The 26,102-nt window shown below is 42.6% G+C and overlaps 1 protein-coding gene and 1 non-coding gene across 6 annotated transcripts in view; both read left to right on the top strand.

Moving 5' to 3' along the window:
• The window catches only part of PDE10A (phosphodiesterase 10A), a 763,936-nt gene that overhangs the window by 411,896 nt on the left and 325,938 nt on the right, over nucleotides 1-26,102 (top strand). Inside the window, exon 1 of one of the 5 annotated variants that reach the window (XM_058289689.2) lies at nucleotides 254-471. The exons of the other annotated variants lie outside the window; for them this stretch is intronic. Coding sequence (XP_058145672.1) covers nucleotides 402-471 — 70 coding nt within the window. The 5' untranslated portion in view covers nucleotides 254-401. Of the gene's footprint in view, nucleotides 1-253; nucleotides 472-26,102 lie in introns of those variants that run through there. 5 annotated transcript variants of the gene reach the window in all.
• On the top strand, nucleotides 17,875-17,978 carry LOC111765948 (U6 spliceosomal RNA). Its single transcript, XR_002798144.1, has one exon. It is a non-coding gene; the product is annotated as a U6 spliceosomal RNA (small nuclear RNA).

Here is a 26,102-nt window from a genome sequence, read left to right as displayed (position 1 = left end):
CGGGGCCTCCCCAGGCGCCCGAAGTGACCGTGGGACCGACGTGCGATGGCCGGGGTGGGAGCCGGCGCGCTGGTCCCGGGAGCAGCCACAGCGGGACTCTGGCGGGAGACACGCACCCCGCCTGGGCACCCACTTTCCGCGGCGCCCGCAGGCTGGCTGGCGCGCTGCTTGACAAAGGGGAAGAACCACGGGCGCGTCAGAGTGGGAGAGAAAGGCGCGGCGGCCGCGACTCGCCGGAGGCACCCCCGGGACGGGGCGCGGGGCCCTCCCGCCCCCACCCTCGGGCGCGGGGCTGGAAATGGCTCTGGGGTAGGGGCGGCAGAAGGCGTGCCTTGTGGAGGGGGCACACGACCGAGCCGAAAAGTAAAGGCAGAGGCTGCCTGGCAGGACAGAGGCGGGAGATGTTCGGGAAGGAGGGCCCCCGTGGGCGGGGAAGCGAGGTGTCGCCGGCGCGGATGGAGGGCGAGCCGGGTGAGGACCGCGGGAGCCGGCGCGCGCGGGGCGGGCGGGAGGCGGGGACCCGGGGCAGCTGGCTGCGGGGGCCAGGGCGGGGCACCTCCGGGCGGCCCCGGCCCCTGGCGAGGTCGCGCCCGCGGGGGCAGCCCCTGGGGGGGGTGGCTCCGGCGACCGCGCGGCCGGGGCGCCACCGCCAGCGCGGGGCTGTGGCCACCGCCGCGCGCCAACTCGAGCCTTTGTCTGCTCCTCGCTCCGGCACCGCGTTTCCGGGGCGCTTCCTCGCCGACGCGGCGCCGGCTTCCCTCTCCCAGCTGCTCGGCTCTCCTTCGGGTCGGCGCCCTCCCGGGCACCCCGAGGCTGGGCCCTCTCTGGGGCCGGGGCTTTTCCGGGCGTGAGCGACGCGCCCCGCGAGCCGCGGGGCCCGGGAGCCCGGGCTTCCCGCGGCCACCTCGCTGCTGCGCGCGGGACCGGTGCACCACGGCTGCCCGCACGCCCGCGCCGGGGCCGCGCTGACCAGGTGGTCGCTCGTCCTTGTCTGATGGCTTGATAGCGGGCTCCTTCATCCCGGGCCATTGTGTGGCTTCCCCCCGCCGTATGGGGAGGAGGTGGCCCCACAGCCCGAATGGCCCCCCACCCCGACTGTCCCGCAGTCCCCTTTCGCCACGGGTGTGGATTTTACCCGTGGATGCCGGAGTTGAGGAGGGCTGAGGGGCGGGCCTGGGTTTGCGCGCAGGACAGCCCTGGTGGCCGCGCCCCCCTGCCCCCCAGATGTGGTCAGCAGAGGCGCTTTTGGCTTTCAGAAAAGAGCCTCCTTTAGCCAGGAATGGAGGGTGAGGCGGGGAGCCCGGGGGGCTCTGGGCCAGCGTGGAAGAGTGTCGGGGGAAGCCTGGCCAAGGGCAGGGGTTCGCGGCGTTGCCCCTTCCCGGTGTACTTGTGAATTCCTTCTTACACACACGCCACCGCCGCCACCACCAAACTTCTCGTTCGGCAGCCGGTAGGGGGGTGGCTGTACCTTGGCTAGTGGCAAAAACTGGGAGACGGTGGTGCCAGGAAGGCGCAGGGGCGTAGGCATTTGGAGAGAACACATTTTTCCTAGAATGAGGTGTCTGTTCTTAGGTGGTGGCGGCTGCTCGCTGATGCTAGCTGCTAGTTTGTTTGGCGGGGAGGGAGAGCTGGGAAGGTTAGTAGAGCAGAATAAAGACCCACGGGCAGCCCAGGTTAAGTCTAATGAGGGAATCCCAATGGGCTTTCTTTTGGAGGGAAGGAGGATCATTAGAAGGGATCCAATCTGGACAAAGTTCCACTGGGGAGAAGCAGGCGCCTCAGGGGAAACTAGATTCACCACTAGGTGTTTTTTCCCCCTTCCTTTCCAACCATGCTCTCTGGGGTTTGAATGGGAGCAAGGGGTTACCAGAATCTTATTTAGTACATTACAAAGGCAAGAACTAGGGTGCTTTTAGATGAAATCCATTTCGTACTTACAAATGGAGATGTCCTAGGTTAGACATTCCTCACTCAAAGGTAGCCAGGGTATACATTGATGTGTAAACATGAATAACTGATTTCTGCTTTGACACTCTACATCTCCCCTTTCTGGGTCATCGTTTCTCTGGTTTACTGTACAACAAGCTACATTTGTCTTAATCGCTGAAGTACCCAAAACTTGGCAGACTTTTTGATGTTTGTCATTGAAAAAATTCCAAACCGTGAAGATGTAGAAATGCCCAATCCGTACAGATACGTTGTGTCTTTATTTCTTTTTTTGTTCAGTTTGGTCTCTTCCAGGTCTAACATATCAGTTGTCACATAAAGGCTGATTTGTCCAATTACTGGTATTTTTCTTTTTAATGAATGCCTGCTTTATTTTTGTTATAGTCAAAAAGCTGATATCTTAATTCCATTATTGGCCATTTTGTCTCTAAATTTTAGTGCAGTCTCATTCATCGGTTCACTCATCAAAGTGCTGGACATTTATTTAAAAAGCTACCACCGTTTGCCAGGCCCTGTCCTATCAGGCTCCAGGGATGCTAGATGAGTGGAATTCATGGTCCCTGTCTGAGAACAGCTCACCAGCTAGAGGGACAGAAAGAAGTTTCAGGAAGCAGGTTCAACCTTCATTTCCGGGGCCACAAGTGATCAATGATAACCATATGCGGTAACCTGTTCTCAGTCTTTGTCAAGCCATTTCTGATTTTCCCTCATTTCCTGCCATCTGCTTTTAATCGCTTACCTCTGAACCCTTCCTCCAGCACTCAATTTCAGTACTTCTTGCTAGAAAAGTTGCTGGTCAAAACAGAGAAAAATCCTTGCTTTTCTATCACATGGAAAGATCAACTCTTTCTCATTAGTCAAGTTCACTTTACAGTTTGGCCTGTGTATGTATGATGGAAAGTCAAGAAGTCATTGTGTGATAGGCCAGTATGAGTTGCATTCGATCTTTTGGAAAAAAAAAGACTTCTACCCCAATAGACAACCCGTTGCCCCAGTTGTAATGGGGCAGGAAGAGCAGCAGTGGTGGGAAGTTCTTGAGATGGAGGTTGAGAAGGCTGCTTTAAGGCGTCAGAAGTTAGAAAGTCTTTTCCTTCCTCTGTTTGCAGATAGTCCTTATTTCTCTGTAGAATGTTTGTTTCACCACTTAGCTCTTCTGAAAGCAGCTAAGAGTCATGGAAAAAGGGAAACACCAGTGCGTTAAGGAGGAAAGAAAGCAAGGAAAATAAGGTGAGGAAGCTTTGTGAGTGCAGAATTTAGATGCCTTCAGAGCCAGTGTCCTGTTTATTTCTCAAATAATCAAGACAGAAAATGCGCACATTTCTAGGAATTGTGGGTTTTAAATCTCCTCTGCATCCATCACTAACCACGACTGCCCTATTTCTTGAGAAGAAAGATGCTGTGTGGACAACACTTGCACAAACTGAGATAAATATGATCCCTTCTAAGAGAAAATGTGGTGTAACACATGCTAGCTACACTAGACTTTGCATTTAGCTTGTTTTTATGGGCCGGATTAGACTGAGCTAGCAGAGAAACGCAGATCAGCAGCAAGGCAATAAAAACGGTTGTAAATCAGTCAACAGCCCGCAGGTAATTCTTGAGGACTACCATACAGATGGTTTGAGGGGTTGAATATAATGATAACTGTTCCATCTGAGGACGTTTTGAAAAGTATCTTAAGAATACTTTTCAAGATAAGCAACAAAATAAGACTGAATTCTGAGCGTGAGGGGCAGAGAATTAGGGTCATCAGATGGCAAGGGGGGTAAGACTTTCTGGATTCACTAGAAAGAGATAAGTCTCTTTAAGCAATAAGCTATTTAAATTGGGTGGAACTATCTAGGTTCATTAATAGGTAATTCCCCAGAGCTTCTCTTTTAATTTCTGTAGACTTTGAGCAGATTTTAATAGAACCTGTGGGAACAAAGATGATCCTTAAAGTTTGAAATGTGAAACAGTGAAACAGTTGAAGTTCGTATCTCTGGTCGTCTCAACTTAATATGTTAGCCTTGGCTAATTTTGGAACAGAAAACCTTTCCTCCTCTATTAAGAGAAAAGATGCAGTGCAGTAGATAGTCTAACAAATATTGGGACATTGCTTATGATAAAGCAGGTTAAACATGGTGTGATGAACGCTTGGCCAAATTAGTACCTTGCTAATTTTTGTTTGTTTCAAAACAGCTCAGGCAGTCTGAAAAAAAGAATTTTCAAGAAAAAGGAATATTTTTCCTTAAAAGGAGAACTTAGTCATAATTGAAAACATTTTAATTTTCTTTTAAAATGTAAATCAAGCTCCTGTAGCTGACCCTTTCTTTGCTCTGAGTCTGTCTAAAGGAAAACGCAGCAGTGATAGCAGAGCTCAGTATCTTAAAAAGAACATAGAAGGAGAGTGGATGTGACTCAACCAGTTGGGCTCCTGCCTCCCGGCATCGGTTCCCTGTGCCTCCTGAAAAAACAAAAACAAACAACAAACAAAACAAACAAAAAACCAACTAAGGGATGCCAACACAGCTTGGTAAGTGAACGCAGGCTTCTCACGTACCAGGTCCTGGGTTAGATCCTCGGCCGCTGATACCTCAAAAAACAACAACAACAAAACGAACTAAAAAACACAGAAGATACTCAGCCCTTCTTTTATTTTATTACTGCACTTTGACCACTTTCTGAAGTTACAGAAATTACAATTTGTTGGCCTGTGTGTTTACTGCCCATCTTTCCCCTCCAGAGGGCAAGCTCAGTGAGACCCTCAGGACAGGGGCTTTTCTTTTTCAATTATGCCTCTAAAGACCGATAACAGTGACCAACACCCAGATGGAAGATACTCAAATACTTGTGTTGGAAATCTAAAGATCAGACAAATAATAATAGGGAGCGAGTGCAGCTCAGCGGTTGAGTATCTCCTTCACATGTATGAGGTCCTGGTTTCAGTTCCTAATTATCTCCTAAAACAAACAAATAACAACAACAACAAAAACCAAAACCAAAGCCAAAACCTGTTTCAGGCACTTAGAAATTAAGAAAAACACTTATGGAAAGCTTACTTTTATGTTCGCCTCTGTTCCAGGACCCAGGAACAAAAGACAATGCCAGTTCTCTTGAGAGACAAACAAGAAGAAGTTAAAAACCCTGTGTTGTGCCCTGACAGAGGGCCTGCACGGGAAGCTTTGGGCACAGAGAGCTCTCACTCGACCCTGAGAAGGTTCACAGAAAGGTGGTGCCTAAGTTAATTCTGGAGGAAGCAGAAGTTCTCCAGGTAGCTGAGTTGTAGAAGCGTGGACCTTTCCCCCAGAAGGGATGGCCCATCCAGAGGCAGAGGTTGGGAAACAGGCTGCGGCAGTGAGGCTTTAGGTTTGAGCTTGAGACTGGAGAGGAAGAAGGCTCTTCTGTACTGTGCATGTGATAATCTTATTATTATCCTTTATAATTAGCCCTTTGAAGGATTATACATAGAGAGGTGAAAAAAATCAAATTTTCACTGTAGAAAGGCGACCTTCAGTAGCTGGGGATTAGAGGCAGAGGGGTGGTATTATGAGGAGAGAGATCAGCTAAGTGTGAACCAGAAAATGACAGAACAGTGCAAAGGTAGGGGAAAGACAGAGGTATCACTTAGCAGGTAATATTAACAGGATCAGTAATTGGGAGAGGAAGGGGAGTGACATAGAGTTGTAAAGCATGACTCATTGGGTTCTGGATTAAAAAGTGGGCGAAGTGGGGGTCATCCATTTTCAGAGTAAAGAAATGTCTTAATTTTGCACCAGCTGTGTGCAGGCATTATGCTCGATGCTGGGGAGGTATGATGCTTCAGTATTAGAGGTGTAGACAATAACCAAACACACAGACAAGAAAAAAAGAAAATCAAACAATGTTAAGTGCTATGCAGCGAATTCCAATACAGGACTCTTTGTCTTCTTGAGTTTGGGTAGTCCGTGTGGGGTTCCTCTGAGTAGAGGCAGTTAAGCTGGAATAGAGGTGACAAAGAGCATTTAGCCAGGAAGAATAGCTCCCCAGAAGTTAGTGCCCAGACTCTAAGGTAAAACCTGCAAGCACCTTAGAGGAGTGGAATGAAGGCTGCGGAGTGTGGCTGCTCACCCGAACAGTGTGTGTGTAAGGAAGCTGTCAAAGCAGACTGGGTCAGGTGAGGGCTTTGTAAGTCAAGGGAAGCACTTTTGGATTTTTCTCCACAGGCAACAAGAAGCTGTTGGAAGGTTTTAAGCAGATCGGTATTCTTGCAATTTAGGGTCTTCAAAGTCCATACTCGCTGTTGTATGACAATGAATTTAGGGAACCTATGTCCATTGTTAGACTGTTAGAATTTTTCGGTTGTTAAAATAAAATGCATTCAATAAAAAACATAGGCTGCTGTCGCAGTCTAGACGAGATGAGGATGACTTGGATGAGCAGGGACAAGAAGTGGAGTGGATAGAGGTGTTTTGGAGGTAGAATATGTAAGACTTGCAGATGGATGGGATATATGGAGTAGAGGGAAAGAGAGGACCCAAGAAGAGTTCTAGGCACAAATATAGTAATGGAAAAAATTAGAATGACTCCCTGATGGTAAATTGGAATTGGAGATATTGGGGCAAATTTACAGTTTCAATTGATATAGATAGGTACAGTACTTATGTAAGTGTATGTACGTGTGTATATATAAAAACATTTTATATAGATTTGTCCACTGAGGGAGCCTGGGAGCAGTAGCATCCTAAAGCAAGGAGCCCACATAGCACCCAGATCTTTCACTCTGAGTGCTAAGAAACCTGGCAAATACCATCTTAATCGAGTAATCAAAGTTAATGTACCAGTAATGGGAAGAATTGAAATTTGTGCACCATCTAATAGGGTGTAATGGGAAGAATACAGAATCACTTCTGTGATATTCCGGCCTGTGATGGATTGAATTGTGTCCCTGCAAAAGACATGTTCAAGTTCTAACCCCAGTCTCACGAACAAGGTCCTATTTGGAAATAGGATCTTTGAAGATGTTATTATTAAGATGAGGACAAACTGGATTAGAGTGGCCCCTAAAAAAGAGTCCTAAATTTTAAGCTGTAGCAATTGGGTAAATAGAGGAGCTGCTCACAGAGATGGGAAGTTTGGAGGAGATGGTAGGTTTGAGCTGCCTCCTGCATACTTTGTGGAGAAGTTCAAGGGGCAGATGGGTAAACAAAGTGTGGAAATCAGGGAGGTGGACTTTGGTCCAATGGATAGGGCGTCCACCTACCACATGGGAGGTCCGCAGTTCAAACCCGGGCCTCCTTGACCCGTGTGGAGCAGGCCCATGCGCAGTCCTGATGCGCACAAGGAGTGTCCTGCCATGCAGGGGTGTCCCCCGCGTAGGGGAGCCCCATGTGCAAGGAGTGCGCCCCATAAGGAGAGCCGCCCAGCACGAAAGAAAGTACAGCCTGCTCAAGAATGGTGCCGCACGCATGGAGAGCTGACACAGCAAGATGATGCAACAAAGAAAAGAAACACAGATTCCCGGTGCCGCTGATAAGGGTAGAAGCGGTCACAGAAGAACACACAGCAAACGGACACAGAGAGCAGACAACTGGAGGGGACGGGGAAAGGGAGAGAAATTAAAAAAAAAAAAATATATATATATATATATATAAAAACAAAGTATGGAAATCAGAGGGTTAAGCAAAACTGGAGAACAAAGTTTAAATCATGGGCTTGGGTGCCCCTCAGGGAGAGTAGGCAGGTGTCCTACTTGAAGTTTGAAGTTCTTGAAGGGAATACAGATGGAGTCATTGAATAAACAAACAGTTGTTTGGTGCACTGTAGATACTCACCAGAAGTCCGACGAATGAAAGAATGACTGCCTGGAAATCCACAGCGTGAAGTGGAGTAGAGAAAGATTTGAGATCCTCAGCAATAAATGTAGCAGCGAAAGCCATGGGCATGAGTGAGGACCTCAGGAATAAACCCTTAGAGCGAGCAGAACACAGATCTGAAGAGAGAAGAAGGGAGAATGGTGGGAGGTCCTAAAGGGATTTGAGAGAGAGAGCGATGAAATGGACCAGGCTGTGTCATGGAATACAAAGGAGGAACTTCAGCCAGAAGGAGTTCAGGTCCCACAGAGATCCAGTAAGTTGAAGAAATTATGATGGCATGACTGACCTTGGCCCAGAGATTTTGAGTGGTGTGGTAGGGAAGGAAGCCAAATTTCAGTGGTGTGTGGAGTAAACGGGAGATGAATATATGCAACTGTTTATTAATTAATAGTGAAGGAAAGGTAATCACTCCATAGCTACGTGGAGAAAAAAGATAGCTCCCAGTCCCTTAGAGGATTGATTTAAGAATATGTATTTGCTGAGGAAAGTGAATTTGGAGAAGTAGAAGAAAAGAGGATGGAGCAAAGCCTTAAAGAAGACAGAAGGAATATGTTTCAGTCTGCTACAGAAATGGGTTGGATTTCACCATGGGGATTATAAAGCTTACAGTTAGAGGCCGTGAAAAGGTCCAACTCACGGCATCATTGGTGATGCTTTCTTCCCAAAGACTGGCTGCCATTGATCCTGTACTCCTCTGTCATGTGACAAGGCTTATGGAGGCATCTGCTGGTCTCTCCCTTCTCTTCTGAGTTTCATTGCTTTCAGCGTCTGGCTTTCTCTCCGTGTTTCTGTAATCATCCTACTTATAAAGGACTCCAGGAAGAGGATTAACACCCACCCTGGGTCACGCCTTAACTGAAGTAACCTAATCTAAAGCCCTTACCTGAATGAAACTAATCCAAAAGGTCAGCTTTAATAACATGATTTTCTGGGGGTACCTAGAGTCTCAAACTACCACAGAATATGTGGTGGACATGAGAAGGTTTTGTGTACTAGAAGGGAAACCTCTTCCTCAGAGAGAGAACTTGGGAAAGGATGGGTCTGAATGCAGGTATGTTTTTAGATGGCCAGAGAGGAAAAGGTGAGAAATGAACAGTGTTTCACCCTGTATTACCTCTACCCATTTTCCCTGAATGGAAGGTATTATAGTCAACAGAGAGTGAGCTGGTTGGTGTGGAGATCTAGAAGTGCACAAGCTGGTTGATGTGGAGATCTAGAGGTGCACCTGCCTCATGTCACAAAGGGGAGCGCAGGGATGCTGAAACACCCAGCTTTGTAGAAGGAATTTTAATGCTTAAAGTCATCTTTTAGGAAGATACAGCAATTAACGGCGTGTAGAGTGAATTGGTTTAAAGAGCGGGCCCAGAGGACACGCATAGACTCTGCATTAAAATGGTATACCAAACCAGGAAGAATGAACACTTTCAAGCTCTCAGAAACACATCTTGATAATGACGTACAAGCAGGATGAAATTTGAATGATGTCTCAAGGGAGGAAGAGTTTTTGATATGTGGGGTTGAATGAGGGAGATATTTCCAGATAGAAGAGTGGAACTTGTTGAGGAAGGGAAGTGGGAACCTGTGGCACGTGTTCAGGAAACTCCAAGTAGAATGGTTTGAGGGTTTGGAGATGGCTGCATGTGGAGGAGAAGTGGGGGACAGAGCTGGGAAGAAAAGGCCAAGCCTTTGAGGTTTACATCAGGGGAAAGAGGTGTGGGAGGTGCAGAGGTCAGTGTGATTAGACACTGCAATGCACAAATACTTATTGAGCATCTACTAAGCACCAGTTTTTGTCCTCATCATTGACAATAAATACGTCAAGGCAGATGTGTTCCTTGCCTCCTGGAGAAGCTGTTGTCTGATAAGGGATCCAAACAAGATAAATCCCACAGTTTATGCAAATTCCACACACCTGTGATAAAAATGTTGTCCTTATGTAGTGTTTGAATATAAACTGAATAAAAAAATACCTCCCCCACCCAAAAAAAAAAGCCATTGTGATATATTTTAGAGAGTAACAATTGGAAAAGAAGTACATAGTGGGGCAGGGCACTCTCGGGGCATCCCATCGTCCATAAGATGAGGTCTGAGTTCCTTAATGGGCTCTTTTTAAGCTGTCCTGTGAGCCCCATCTCCCTTCCACACCCTGCTGTGCAATTGAAGCGCCACAATGCTTGGTGATTTTTGAAATTCTGCCCTGGTTCATGACATGTCCTCTCCCTGGGAAGGCTCTCTTCTCCAGTGTCCCCTGGAATGCCTGCCTTCTCCCCAGCCTTGGTCATGTTCCTCTCATACCTGCTTCCAAAACGTCTGGTGCTCATATCTGCCCGCTTTTTGTTTTAGCTTGCGTCTCCCTCGAGGCCAGGAAGCACGTTCTCTATGTTTTCTTAAACTCTGTGCCCAGCACAATAAATGCGACACAGGAATGAGTAAGTAAAGGAAGGGGTTTTGGTTAAAAGTATCACTTTTCCCATAAGGAAAGAAAGAATGAAATGAATAGTGCGGTGATTAAGTTTTGCTAGCTTAACTCGTAACTTTATTCGCTTCATTAATATTTTTCATATAACCCGGATGCACTCTATGGCACCCATAACTCGGACTTCTGAACTACAAAGGGCACAGGATGCGTATACACCAGAGCTTCCAGGGGCGCTGAGCCCACACAGTAAACCCCAGCACCAGGAGGGGATGGGACGCCGGGCAATAAGCATTCAGAGCATTTTCGATGCCTCATTGTTATTTCCTGAGGCAGTGATCAAAAACTTTTTACTTTAATGAACACATTTTCTACCCCAGCAAAAGGAAAATGCTGAAACAATGCCACTTATTTGGATATGGTGGATTATTTATAAAAATGCAAGACTGTGGGAACCTTTGTAAAGTAAGTAACCTGGAACAAGTAGTTTTGCATGAAGGACAGTTCTTTGCTGAGAAACAAACAAAATAAAAACTAGGTTACTTGCAGAATTTGCAGGTTTGGGAAGCTGAAAGTTGGTCCAGGCATCTTGTTTATATGGAAATTAAATTGTACTTACTTATATATGAAGTAATTTTATGTGTTTCTATATTATAGTTTTAGCAGCTTCCAATGTAGACAACTAAAAGGATATCAAAAAGGGTTTGATGACTATGGCTCCTGGACTTGGTAATTATATTTTGTATATATTCCTATTAAGGTAACATACGTTTTCAGATTTCCTTTTTGTCCCAGGACCAGAAGTTTTCTTTAAAATAAATCCTTGTCTAATGAGTCATCATGCCTTTTAAGAATCATGCTCTTTGTTTCTCATGATTAAATATGTCATCTAATTTTTTAAAGGTAGATTAAAGGATTAAAGATCTGGTTATAAAACCTCAATAATTAAAACAATGTGGTACTGGCACATGGTTTAGACAGAAATCTTAAAAGGGATCCAGATACATAATGGAATTTTGTGTATTATGAAAGTGCCACCTCAGATAAGAGGAGACAATACAATTTGGGGACAACTAGGTAGTAATCTAATAAAGAATCAAATTAGATCATACCTTGTTCTGTATCTCTGGGGTAAATTCTAAATGGAGTGAATATTTAAATGTAAAAAAAGAACCCTAGAAACCGTAAAAAGTGGAAAATATGAGAAAATTCTTTTGTAGACTTGAAGTCGGGAGAACCTTTAAATTTGACTCAAAATCCAAAAGTAATAGAACAAAAGGTTGATAAATAAATCGATCTAAAAAACCAGCAACACCTTTTTATAGTCCCAAATACCATAAGTAACAATAGTCGTGTTCTTGTACAGCTCTGTAGTGACTCCTTTTTGCTTTCCTACCCTGTCTCTCTCCTACTTCCTCCTGTACAGCTACCTCAGCCTGGTTTCAATTCTTGAATGTCTGCCTTAGAAAAAAAATACTTAAAACCATTGGCATATGTAATCTTCTTAATATATAAAGAGCTTGTTTTAGTTTTCCAGCTGCTATGACAAATACCATACAATGGGTTGACTTGAACAATGGGAAATTTTTTTTTTTAAGATTTATTTATTTATTTATTTTCCCCCTTTCTCCTTCTGCCCTGCTGTTTTTGCTGTCTGTGTTGTCTTCTCTTCTCATTTTCTCTCCTTTGGGATTCACTGGGATTTGATCCTGGAGACCTCTGATGGGGAGAGAGGTTCCCTGTCAATTGCACCACCTCAGTTCCTGGTCTCTGCTGCACTTCACCTTGACTCTCCCCTTGTCTCTCTTCTGATGTGCCATCATCTTGCTGTGTGGCATGGGGCACTGGCTTACCACATGGGCGCTTGCTTGCTTGCGTGGGCACACTTTCTCTTATTCTTTTTCACCAGGAGTCCCCAGGGATTGAACCCAGGTCCTCCCGTATAGTAGGCGGAAGCTCTATCACTTGAGCCACATCTGCTTCCTGAAAGATGGGAATTTATTGTCTCACCATTTCAGAGGGTGAAAGGGTCAGGAATATTCGGGCTGGCTGGCCATCCTTGGGTTTCTTGACTTTTCCATCCCTTGGTGATATCCTCTCCTTTTTCTTCCTGGTACTTCTTGACTTCCGGCTTCCAGCTGCTCCCAGTAGAATTTCTTCTGCTTTTAAAGGACTCTGGGAATCTGATTAAGGCTCAGCCTCATTCAGCTGGGCCTCCTTTTAACTAAAATTAATATCTTCAAGTGGAGCAGGTGTAGCTCAAGTGGTTGAGCACGTGCTTCACATGTACGAGATCTGGGTTCAGTCCTCAATACCTCCTTAAAAAAACAAACAAACATCTTCAAGAGACTCTCTCTACAATGGGCTCATACAGATATGCAGATTAAGAACGTCTCTTTTCCCGGTGTATAATTCAGCCTGCCACAGAGGTCGTAGAAATGATTAAGAAAAAGAATAACAACCCAATCAAAAATAGTCGAGGGATATGAATGGACAGTTCATAGAAAAAGAGATAGAAATGGCAAGACCCTCTTCTCGAGGACTCAGGATAAGATGAATGCAGTTTTTCACCTGCCACATGTGCAAAACCTAATATACTTTTATCACACACAGTTGGCCATTCTGGAGGAGGAAGCAAGTACTTTCATACATTCCTGTTGGCGTGTAAATTGGTACAGCCTTTGAGAAAGGCAGTTTGGCAGCATTGATTGATACTAAAAATGCCTAAAAATGCCTGTACCCATTGAACCAATACTTAAACTTCTGAGAATTTATCATTCAGATAAATGGACTTATAAACTAGGTTATTAATCTATTGCAGCCATTGTTTGAAATAAAACATTGGAAACAACCTAAATGGTTATTCATTGGGCCTGGCTAACTACAGTTTGCAGCGGTAAAAAACTTATGTCCTAAAGATCTTCCAGATATGTATTTATTGTTAGGTGGGAAAAACAAAGTGTAAATCAACACACACACTTTTGTATTAGAAAGGATAATAAAAAATACATACTTGTATTTGTTTGTAATTGCATAAAGAAATTCTGGAATGAAACATAAGAAACTAAGAACACTTACCTAGGCATTGGGATGGGAAAGGAGAGGGGAATGGAGTCGGTGGGGACAGATCTAGAGTTGTAGTGAGACTTTTATATTTTTTGATTTCTGAATAATGTCATTTATTACTTATTCAAATATTAAATTGATAAATAAGTGTTTACTGCAGCACTATTTAATCTTCAGTTACTTTTGTCTTTTTTTTTTCTTTTTCTTTTTTTTTTAATGTTACATTCAAAAAATATAAGCGGTCCCCATATACCCCCCACCCCCCTCACCCCACTCCTCCCACATCAACGCCCTCTTTCATCATCGTGGGGCATCCATTGCACTTGGTGAACACATTCCGGAGCACTGCTCCACCACGTGGATAATGGTTTGCATTGTAGCTTACAATCTCCCACAGTCCACCCAGTGGGCCATGGCAGGACATACAATGTCCAGCATCTGTCCCTGCAGCACCACCCAGGACAACTCCAAGTGTGTGTGTTTTTAATTGTCTTCCGATTGAGATCACAGTTTTATTTTTCCACCCCTAAAGTTTGATTTCTGTCTTCCTTTAGCTTCCTAACTCCTTCTCCTACACAAGATCCGAAAATGTCAAGCCATGAATATTTTTAAAAATTACATACCTCAATATCCCTTGTGTTTCTCTTGTCAACTCCTTCTCTATGTCGTGCACAAATTTGAAAACAGGAAAAACCCCACAATTCTATTTTAATGTAATTTCTGACTCTGATACAGTCAGTGGTTTCACATTGAAGATACGAACTATTGTTTAAACTGTTGGAGAGCTGCCCAGCCAGCTTCATCTGCTAGAAGTCACTACATTTTGGCAGGAAACTGAATGTCTTCCTTGTGGAAATGTAAGCTTTACATTTGAACATTTCCCAAGTGAGTGAAAATGTAGCCTCAAGGGGTAGTGCTACGAAATAGGGGTCACCGCATTTTATTATGATTTATTCTAATGGACAATGGTTAGGTTATTAATTGGGAAGGGAGACAGTGTTAACTTATTTATTCATTCCTCAACAAACGTCTGTTGAGCTAGTGTGGGAGCCGTTCTGTGCTTGGTGCTGGACCTCGAAGTTCAAAAATTATCCCCTTGGCTTTGGAGAACTTTCTAGAACAGGACTGACAATTCCTTCCCTGTGGCTGAAACTTTGTGGTGGAGCTTGAGTTATTTAGATCCTCACATTTGTAGTCAAATGTGATTTGATTTCATTTTGGGTTTAAAGTTAAAAACGTGCTTAAAAATACTCTAAGTATCTAAGTGAGTTTCTTAGCTGACTCTCGTGCCTTACGCCGTGGTTTGCCTATCAGCCCTGCTTATTTTACTGGGTTTGCTTCTAATGTTGACATTTTTCTTTGTCTTATCATTAATATTTCCTTCTAGTCCACCCATTTGGTTTTATTTTAGCTGCTACTTCCTTCTTAGTTACTGGATTTGTGGGATTTTGTGAAAACCCTTTCCTAACCTTAAATTTCAGCCTTTCCTTCTATCATTGCAAACTTCTCCTTGTGCAGTCAGACTTCTGAGGGTTTTATTTGGTTAATCCAGATTACTTTACCCAGGTATTGGGGGTGCAAAAAGTTGAAAAAGTTGTCAGGTTGCACATACTTAGGCCTCTTTCTTGAAGGCATTGTTTTCTTATAATTGGTTATATTTCAGGGCAAAAACCTGATTATAATTGCTCTTTTTTTTTTCTTTGAATGGAGCAGGGAAATAGAGAGGGGAGAAGTTGGGAACATGGTCCTTTCTGTCTACTGAACACAGTAAATGCTTTTAGAGGCTTTTCAGATTTTATTCATAATATTAGTACCCTAGGTTTATTTCGTTCCTCAGAGATTCTTTTATATCTGTAGAGTGTTGGCATCCTCTGCATTTAAAACTGTTCTGTTCTTTTCATCAAATGAGCCATCATTAGGAAATCTGTCATTTTTTTCTAAGTGATTTTTGAATTTTCTTTTTGCTTTGTGTTGAAACGTTTTTGAAAAGTATCCTGGCCCAATTTTTGAGATTCAAATTTATGACTTGTATCTGGGTTGCAGTCTGGGTGGAAGTATCACATTTTGCTAAGTAAGATGTTAAATACCAGGCTTTTGATTGACCTGAACTTCTTCTAAATGCCATTATTAGATCTTTCTTGAAAAAGGCACTCGGAGTTTGTGTGTGTGTATGCACTTGTGCTTGTAAAAAGAGATACAAAGAATTTTCTATTCTTTCTCTTTCTCTCCTTGACCCCACCCCACTCCCTTTCTCTTTCCTTCTTTTCTGCTACTCCAGTCAGTATTTACCTAATGCTTTGTGACTGACAACTTTTCAGCAAGAAAAAGTGGATCCTCTGGTGTGTTATGAAATATGTCCGTATTTGTTAAGCAATTACAAAGGAGGAGGAGTAACCTGATGCTTAATTAAGAGCACAGGATCAGAGTTAGGACAAATCTGCATGGCAGTCCGTGCTTTGACACAATCATAAAATTGTTGTTGAGATTAAATGAGATAATATGTATCAAGTGTTTAGAAGAGTGCCCTGAACAGAGTATGTGCTAAAAAAACCACTACACATTATTATTTCCTTGGCTTTCGAGAGAGCTCTTGGTGAGATAAGACTCATTGAGGAGGGCAGTATAGCATCTTGCCCCTGTGAGTGCCATTGAGTGGTGGGGGCGTGTGGTGGGCTGGCAGAAAGGAAATTGAGACAAGGGTCATCTCTAGCATCCATTTGGCTGGGAAAGGGGTTTCTTTGTGGTCACAGGAAGTACGGCTGGCTGCTGGAAACACGATATCAGGAAATGGCTGGAGTTGTAGAGCAGTTCCACTTTCTTGGCAAGTAATTAAAGGACAATGTGTTGAAAAGAAAAGGGAAGAATTTTTGGAAACAGAAAGCACTGAAAAAAAAGTGATTGCCATTAAAATTCTTCCCATTTAGGGGCCGTTGATTTCTTGGAAAGGCTATTCGCGTCTGTCCCCATTTATGGAACTTATGCACCGCAGGAAGATTTGACTCTCTCCTCTCTTGCCTTTCGAGTTTTTCAAATTCACTTGGTGCTGAGTAAAGATGCTTGTTTCTTTTGGGCTCCCCAGCTGCTTCTGTTAAGGGAGGATGCGCAGGTGGTTGCAGCCTATCCCTCCCGGGCTGTTACCCAAAGGACATTGTAGCTGATATTTGGGTGGTGTGTACAATTCTTTTCTTTGTAACTTTTTTTTTTTATGTAGAATTTTATAGATTATGTCTATATTTTAAATGAACTACACGAAGGGCCTTGATATAAAATTTCTCTTTCGTAATTTAATTCACTCTAATGTGGAGAAAGGTGAGAATGGACCTATGAGCAATTATCTCCTTAAGGGTGAGGTTTTGGGAAGCTGTATTTTAAACTCCTTTTAAAAACATTTTACATCTGGTTTATATTTGTCTGCAGCAAAACGATCAGGAAATTATATTATTTTAATTTAAAACGACAAATAATTTGAGGAATTATGCTTTCATCTGTTGTATTTTGGAATCTGTTAATACTATAAGCTGCACATGTATAGTTTTTAAAAAAATTACGGCATTGGCTTCTGTTTTTTTGGTTGTCTCTCATAAATGTTAAAGGAAATTCCAGGTTGGCGTTGTACCAGGCAGCCACGCAAAATGCTCCTTCCTCGGGTTTCCACTTTTTATGGAACTTTTTATGGGACATCAGCAGAGTAACTGTGCAGTAATGTCAAAATGGATTACTTGTTCACCTGTCTTTACTTGACATTGTAAGCTTGAGGGCAGGAGCCAGTTTACTATTTTTATATTTCAGACAACTAGAAATATGTTCAGTAGGAATCGTTTACTAAGTCTATATTGAGTGAAGGAATCTTCAGGAAGCAGTGTGATGAAATGAAACATTTTTTGGAGCAAACTTTGGCTTCAAATCTCAATTCTGCTTAAGTTCTCAGAACTCCAGTTTCCTCATCTCTAACCTCATCAGATGACATTTCTGGGTCATAAAGGGGTGCTCAAAAAAATCTTAGTTCCTTCAGTACTTTTCCTGCAATAGAAGAAACCGCAAATGTGTTTTAAGTCGTGATGCTTTGGCATCTTCTTAGATTTTACAGAATTTACATTTGGAATATTTTTTGTTTTGATTTTGAATTAAATGTGAGAGCGGCTCGGCTTAGTTTTTTAAATATACAAAGTGAAAAGAAGATTCAGTTTTCAGGAATCCTTAAAAGGTTGCTTCTGATTTTTAAAGGAAATTGTGACTTCTTATTTTAAACTACGTCATATTTGATACACATAGACGTTCATAAATGTCTATAAATGAGTGTCCTTGCACCCCTGGGATGAGGGACAGAGCGCAGTAAGGCCTCTGAATCTCTGTTCCTGATGCTGCCACAGAATCGTTTCCTGATTTGTGCCAGTCTGGCCTGCTTTCTTGAGAAGAATCAAGCATGGTCCTATTTTAGTAAGTGACCTGCTGCTTCACCTGCAGGGGCATTTTGCCTCATTCTATCCTGGTTTCCGACCATAAGATAAGGATATTGTCCTTGAATGGAAGAATACGGGAAACTATTTGTAGTCATGTTTAGCAGTACTTTTTGGTGGACACAGATCATTGGCAGAAGTAAACTTTTAAAATGTCCTCTCGCCAGCACGTACACTAAAATTGGAACGATACAGAGAAGTTTAGCGTGGTCCCTGCGTGGGGATGACATGCAAATCCGTGAAGTGTCCCATATTTTTAAGAAATTAAAGAAGTGAAAAGGTCTCAAGTGACTGCAAGTGTAGGTGTTGCCAGAATTGAGTGTGTTTGCATTTTCATACAGTCTTCTTAAGATCAACCCCTGACTCCGGTGGATCGCCTAATTGCTCAGTTTCTCTGCAAGAAACTTTCTGATGAGCTCTAATTTTTTTCGAGTTTCCCCGGAAGCACAGCCTGAGATGAAGACGGGCAGGTAGTTTATTTGGGAGGCGAGTGCAGTAACCAAGAGAGCGGGAGTGAAGGAGGAGGAATCGCTGTAGTTGAGCTCTTGACATTGCTCGAGTGGGCAGGACCTCCCAGAAGGGTCCCTCTGACTGATGGGGGCAGCAGGACTATCCATCCACCTGCTCCAGTCACCCCCCTGGAAAGGACTGCCCTTGGGAGTGGTAACTCTGCACTTCCAAACTGGGCTAGAGGGCTCTCATGGCCTTGTGAATGGGGCTGGACAGGGAGCAGTGAAATTCGGGGTGTGCCCTGGACAGAGGCTGCTGACTAGTTCTGGGGCGACTGGCCTTGCTAGGAAATGACCCCCACTGCAGTGGCGGACATCAGAACTGGGCTGGGTCTGTTCTGCTGCTCATCAGAAACCCGCAAGTCACACAGTGTGTATTGTCCCCGTGGTGCTTTCAGAGGTAGAGGCATATGACTTTCTTAAAAGGATGTGTCAAGAGTTATTATTATTTTTATTCCAAAATTTTTCTTGATTAATATAGGTCCATGTCATCGCACTTGATCTGTCTGTACAGTGTGTTTCCAGGTACGATTGTATTTCTCTTAAGACAAGGCACGTCACAAAGAAGGATAATTTGTATGCGTGCATGGTATTTGGTAAGGTAGGTATTTTAGTCTGCTGAAATGCAGCACACCAGAAATGGGTTGGCTCTTACAATGGGATTTATTCATTTACAAACGTGAAGTTCTGAGGCTGTGAAAAATGTCCAAATCAAGGCATTTTTAGACAACGCTTTCTCCCAGAAGACTGGCTGCCGGTGATACTGGACTTTTCTGTCACTTGGCAAGGCACACGGAGGCGTCTGCTGGTCTCTCCCTTCTTTCTGGGTTTTATTGCCTTCAGCTTCCAGCTTACATGGCTTTCTCTCTGTTTCTGTGAATTTCTCTCTCTTTGGCCGAAATTCAGTCTTACAAAGGATTCCAGTAAGAGGATCAATACCCACTCTGGGCAGTGCCTTAACTGAAGTAACCTAATCAAAAGGCCCTTAACTGAACTAAGTAAATTAAAAGGTCTCACCTACAATAGGTCCCCACCCACAGGGAGAGATTAACTTAAAGAACATGATTTTCTGGGGTCCATCCACCTTCAAACTGTCACAGTAGGAATGTGAACATACACGTTTTGAAAAGTGTTTTACAAAAAATAAAAGGTTTCCTGGTTAGCCCTCAACGAGAAAGTTAGATAAGCCCAGTCAAATTACTCAGAAAGAATTCATGTTCTCAACAGTTTCTACCATATTGTTGTCCACATTCAGCTTTTGAAGGTGATTCTTCCAGAAGGTTCAAACAGACCTGTGGAAAATGTACTTTACTTATAAATTTGACACAGATGGGATTTAATTTAGTGAAAGTACCCTAATTGTTGCATTTTTCTGAAATGCAAAATTATATAAGGTGATTGATTAAGTTATTGCAATGGTGACTACATAAGACTAGGAAGCATGAGAAGGATACTATTTGAAAATAAACAGTAAAAATAGGATATCTTATGAAAGCTGCATGATGAAATTATTATCTTAGAACCATGGCAGGCTTTTTCTGTGAAGGGCCAGGTAGTCAGTACTTTAGACTTTGTGAGACCTGTGGTCTCTGTTGTAAGTACGCAGCTCTGCTGTTGACATGTGAAAGTAGCCAATGACTGTTGTTGAAGGAATGAGATTTTTGTGGTGTTCCAAAGTGCCATAGTTTGCTAACTTGTGTCTTTATTATTATTATTGTTGTTATTATTATTTAATGTTGGAACATATATATACAGCATAACAGTTCTCATTTTAGGAACTTCAAACATACATTTCATAGGCATTGATTACATTCACTATGTTGTGCTACCATCACCACCACCCAGTATGAAACTTCCCCATTATGACAAACAGACAAACCCACCAAGAATTGACTCCCATTCCCCTCTCCATAGCCTGTACTCTACTTTCTGGTTTTGTGAATTTGCATATACTAGTTATTTCGTATAAGTGAAATAATACAATATCTGTTTGTCCTTTTCTGTCTGGCTTATTTCATCCGAGACTATATCTTCACAGTTCATCCATGTTGTAGCATTCATCAGAACTTCATTTCTTTCACAACTGAATAACATTCCACTCTACCTGTACACTACATTTTGTTTATGTATCCATCAGCTGATAGACACTTGGGTTGTTTCCACCTTTTGGCTATTGTGAATAAAGCTATTATAAACTTTGGTGGGCAAATACCTGTTCAAGTCCCTGCTTTGAATGCTTTTTTTGTTGTTGTTGTGCTTTTGGCATAAAGTTTAAGAATCCATTGCTTAAACAAGATCCTGAAGATATTTCCCTTGGTTTTCTTCTACGAGTCTTATAGTTTCAGCTCTTCTATTTAAGTCATTGATCCATTTTGAGTTGATCCATTATTAAACCTTTTCTTCATCCCAAACTTTGTACCCATGAAGCCATAACTCTCCAGTCCCACCATTTCCCCACTTCCTCTCAGCTCCCAGGTAAGCTGGAATCCACTTTCTGTCTCTATGAATGGTAAGGGCAGCATTTTTACATAACAGGAATTTGGGGGGGAGGGGGGAGTTTGCTTAGAATTTATATCATTGATGTTCATGTTTTTTAGTATCTTGTAGTCCTAAATCACTTTATAAAGAATAAGAGAAAAATCAAGAAATATATACCCATCCGTGAGAGCCATATGAGGTATGTGGAATTTCTTTTGGTAGACTGCTTTAACTTTATGTATGTTTGAACTACTTACTATCTTGGAGAGATGATAGTGCTGTATCCCTCTTTTGCAAATAATTACATTTATGTACACACAAGTTGTTGACATAGTATTCAGAATTGTCACTTTGTTAAGAAATCCATGTCATAAATCTTTGTATTTTTTTTAAAGATTATTTTATATATTGTCCCCCCTTCCCTTCCTCCCGCCCTGCTGTTTTTGCTGTCTGTGTTGTCTTCTCTTCTCATTTTCTCCCCTCTAAGCTTCGCCAGGATTTGATCCTGGAGACCCCAATAGGGAGAGAAGTTCCCTGTCAATTGCACCACCTCAGTTCCTGGTTTCTGCTGCACTTCAGCTTGACTCTCCCCTTGTCTCTCTTTTGATGCGTCATCATCTTGTTGCATGACTCACTTGCATGGGGCACTGGTTTACCATGTGGGCGCTCACCGTGCGGGCACGTTTTTTCTTCTTCTTTTTCACCAGGAGGCCCCAGGGATTGAACCTGGGTCCTCCCATAGGGTGGACAGAAGCTCTATCACTTGAGCCACATCCACTTCCTGTGTTTTTCTTATAGTTGCTCTTTTACTCTTAAAATTACTGATCCTATTGAAGACTTGGATAATGCAGGATTACTTTTGATTTAAATATGTGGAAAATTAATAAAATTAAATGGGAATATTAGAAGTATTATTTGCTCAGGGAAGATGAAAGGAAGATTTCAAATCCTATGGGGCCACTTAAAGGGAACCTTTCAGACTGATGTACCTGTGTGTCAGAAGGGTGTGGGCAAAGAACATTAAAAAAAAAATCAATTTCTAGTTCCTAATCCTTCATCAACACTCTGTTTAAAAAATGAATTTGGGAAAACAGATGTGGCTTAAGAAATTGGGTTCCTGCCTACCATCTAGGAGGTCCAGGGTTTGATTCCCCAGGCCTCTTGGTGAAGGCAAGCTGGCACACACAGAGTGCTGGCCCATGTGGAGTGCTGGCCCACATGGAGAGCTGGCCCACGTTGAGTGCTGGCTTGCATGGAAAGCTGGCACAGCAAGATGATACAACAAAAAGAGACACAGAGGAGAGATAGTAAGAGACACAGCAGATCAGGGAGCTGAGGTGGCACAAGAGAATGATCACCTCTTTCCCACTCCAGAAAGTCTCAGGATTGGTTCCCAGTGCTGCCCAAAGAGAAGACAAGCAGACACAGAAGAACACACAGAGAGCAGACAACGAAAGCAGAACAGCGAGGGCGGGGGTGGATGAGAAATAAGTAAAGAAAATCTGAAAAAAAAAAAAAAAGAATTTACTTGAGCATGCCCACCTAACAAGCAACCTGCTGGTTTTACTTTCTTCTTTCTCTTTCCAAGTAATCATTTTCCCATGTCCAAAAGAAGAAAGGGTAAACTTTTTCCTATCGAGAATCTTACTATGGTTCATTGTTCCAGAGTGTAAAAATCTCTTGAGTGCTAAACAACGGTACAATTTGAGACCCCTTTGCTCTGGAGGGCGAGTTCAGGGAAAGCAAAGCAGAGGAGGGCTTCTGTGAATGTGAGAGACTCTATTTCATCAGTTCGCCAAATTCACGGCAAGGCTCCGTGTCTCCATCCATCCACCTTAGGATCAGGATTCAGAAGTGAGAGAACTGGCGCAGGGATCCGAGGGAACATATGTATTTAAATGATAAAATGATAACTTTTTTTGAGCAGAAATGAGATCCGATGTAGCTGTGGGATTCGACGTTGAAGAGTGGCTTTGCCAGTGAGGTTGCGTGGCGGACCGACTCCATGAAACAGATTTGCTGTAAAAAAAAAAAAAGAATACGTGGGAACATACATCGTTCGCAAGTATTTAAACTTGTGATAAAAAATTTTATATGTCAACTTAAAAATGTGTGGTAGGGTACAAATTATTTGGGAAGGATGCTGCAAAAGAGTGAGTCAAGGCAAAAGCTGCCTGAGATCTGAATGAACAAACTGGGTGTAAGCAAGAAGCCACCAAAGAGTTATCTGAAAGCCGTAAGTGGTAGAGAGGTAAAGCCAACAATTATAAAGGTTATAGTTGAAATTACACTTGAAACTGGCTTACGAGTCTCCTAAGCCAGGCCAGAGAGGATTCCAGAAAAGAGTCTTCCTACTGGCAACTAATTAACACCATGGGCAGTTGTTTCCCACACCATTTAATGGGCATGCTCGCACCTCAGAGTCTTCTAGAGCACTGCCCCTTTATTAGCTTTAATTTCTGTGTGTACGTGGCTGTCCTCCCCCATTAGACTTCAGTTCGTTTAAGTGAATGAATGAAGGGTGGTGTTTGAGTGATAGTCTGTCCTTGTGAATCCTTTAGTCTAGTAGGTGAGACAGATCTAACTAAATAGAGCCTTAGATTCACAGATATAAGGGACGCTTGGACAGCTGGGAGAGCCTCCCTCTGGGAGTGACATAGGAGAAGGAAGAGCCCACGTTAGCTGGTATGGAGGTGGGATGGAGGGCTGGGGCTTGTGGGAGAGGGGTAGAGGGAGCAGCGACTGCAGGAACCTGCAGGATAGGAAACCTTTGTGTCCAAGTGCACACATTTGAACTCAGGAGTAGCTGTTTCAGGTATCTCCCGACACCATTATTATGGTGTGGCACCTTCCCAGAGTCAAAGCAATAGGTTACATTCCCCACAAAAGGAATAGACGAGAAAAGGACACCCATATTGATGTTAACACATCCTTCGTAGATGAAGGAAACCAAAGTCATGTTAGGGCATGTCCTTGAACTTCGGGATTGATTGCCTCATGACCTGACCTTCTCGTATGGCTTTCGGAGGCAACTCACTGAGCCAGATGGTTAATACGAGTGACTGGAATAACTCTACTTTACAGATTATTGAATTATATTCAGTTTAAAAATTATTTGTCATCTCATTTGGTTCTTTCACCAGACCAAAGAGGATGAACTGTAAGCGAAGGGAGGCTCAGAAATTAAAGACTCTAATCTCAGAGCCATCATCATCAGTGAGAACAGGAGCAAGATTTGCTTTATCCTTGTTGGACCTTTAGATTCTTGGATATAGTAGCGTGGATATAATATTTTATCTTCTATCTTTAGGACCATCAGTTATTTTTCCCTTATAATGAAATTCCCTCACGGACTCTTGATGTTTAATCATTCCAGTTGCTGCTATAATCAATGGCTTCATACGGTTATGCATTTTTAAACTTATCTTCTAATTTTTAAGTTTTCCTTTTTTCTTTGTCTGTTGATGGACAGGCATCAGTCATTCCTTGTTGGTTTTCATCTGTCTGCTCACAAACCTCTCCTAGCTTCTCCTCCTGTAGGCAATTTGCTGCATTTGTCTATTACAGTCAGGTCAGGCAGAGAACCACATTTGTGTGTAAGTTACTAATCCTGAATATGGGAACTGAGGGGCTAGCTTATGGATAAAATACACGGCTTTGTCACATCTCTTCTGACTATATGCAGAAAGGTGCTTGGAGTAGTGGCCTCAGATAAGTGATATTTTTTTAGTAGTGTATTCCCGGTATTTCCTAGTCAGTTGCTAAGGCAAAGTAGCAATTAATGTAAAGTTACTGTGGGAAGCGGATGTGGCTCAAGCACTTGGGCTCCCATCTGTCATAAAGGAGGTCCAGGGTTTGATGCCCAGGGCCTCCTGGTGAAGGCAAGCTGGCCTGTGTGGTGAGTTGGCCCATGTGGAGTGCTGCCCCATGCAGAGAGCTGTGGCAGCAAGACGATGCAACAAAAAGAGACACATAGGAGAGATGATAAGAGATGCAGCAGATCAGGGAGCTGAGGTGGCACAAGAGAATGATCGTCTCTCTCCTACTCTGGAAGGTTCCAGGATCGGTTCCCAGAGCCACCAAATGAGAATATAAACAGACACAGAAGAACACAGGGGTGGGGTGAGGGGAGTAATTTAAAAAAATATATATAAAGTTACTGCATTTCTTGGATAAATTATATTATTCTTTGCCAATTTGATTAACTATTATATATGCAATTTTTTATCTACAAATTTACAAACTATTACTCATGAAATCGTTGCTTATTTAAATCTGTATCTTATAGCAACAGCATTGTCAGAGTTTCTCAAAAGGTTGTTTTACACATTTGACATCCAGACATGAATACGGTGTAAATCCGGGCATTTTGTGTAGGGAAGTTTAAAAGGGAGGAATGGAGGAATTCCACAGCAGTTACTAATAGTTAATGTTGATGTACAGATTTTAAGTAAAAGTTCTCCTTAAGTTTTATTTATTTTTTGTGTTCTTTATATTTTCTTTGAAGCGTAATGAACTCTTTCTTTTCCCATTTTGGAGATACATGAGTAACCTTGTTTAAATTTGGCAATCCTGTTGGTAAAATAACATGGCCATTTTACCATTAAACCTTTACAAATGAAGAATAGCACAGATGTTCTTGTTTAAAATATCTGTTTGCTGAATAAATGATGTATCATGGTTTGTGATTTGAAAGTGTTATAAAATCTTTTATATAAAAAACTTTATATATAATAACACAGCACAGAAAGTGATGCAATTTTTGAAGCATTAAGAATGATAAATAAGAGTCATCAGAGTCTTTATGATTTGAGAGCCTGGAAAGCGTTTAAAAATATTTTCAATATAAAGAAATGTCACGATAATTAAGTCTGCACTCCTTGTACCCTGGTGGAGGAGAGTAATATGTTGAATAGTTGCGTGCAACCTAAAGAATTTTCAATCCATTTTCTCTTACAAATATTGTGCTTTAGGTCTCCCTTCATTTTTTATCTTGATTAATTGTAGTTGGGGATTATAATAGCTATGGTTTCCTTTAAAAAATTAGCATTTGAGTTTTCAGTTGTACAAACTATGGTAATAGATAAAAAGTCATATAGCAACAAGTGAATGAACTATAGCAGTATGAGAGTATAATGTAAAGAAAGTGGAACTTGGAATCAAATGACCTGAGTTTGAATACTGGTTCCACCGACTACTAATTGTAATGACTGCCAAGTTAATCACTTAATATATGAATTATTTTCCTAATCTGTTAAGTGCCTCTTCCCTCCTTTCCTTCAATTTTTAAATCAGGGTAAAGATAAAATAATGAATGTAAAAGTGCAAATGTGATGCTTTTTTAGCGCATCGTTATAGAATCTGTGGGATACAGAATATTAAAGTTAATAATCCT

The sequence above is a fragment of the Dasypus novemcinctus genome, chromosome 28 (genome assembly GCF_030445035.2).
Source record: "Dasypus novemcinctus isolate mDasNov1 chromosome 28, mDasNov1.1.hap2, whole genome shotgun sequence".
In the NCBI taxonomy this organism is placed as follows: domain Eukaryota; kingdom Metazoa; phylum Chordata; class Mammalia; order Cingulata; family Dasypodidae; genus Dasypus; species Dasypus novemcinctus.
Note: the sequence above shows the minus strand (reverse complement) of the source record. Positions and strands in the feature narration are given on the sequence as shown.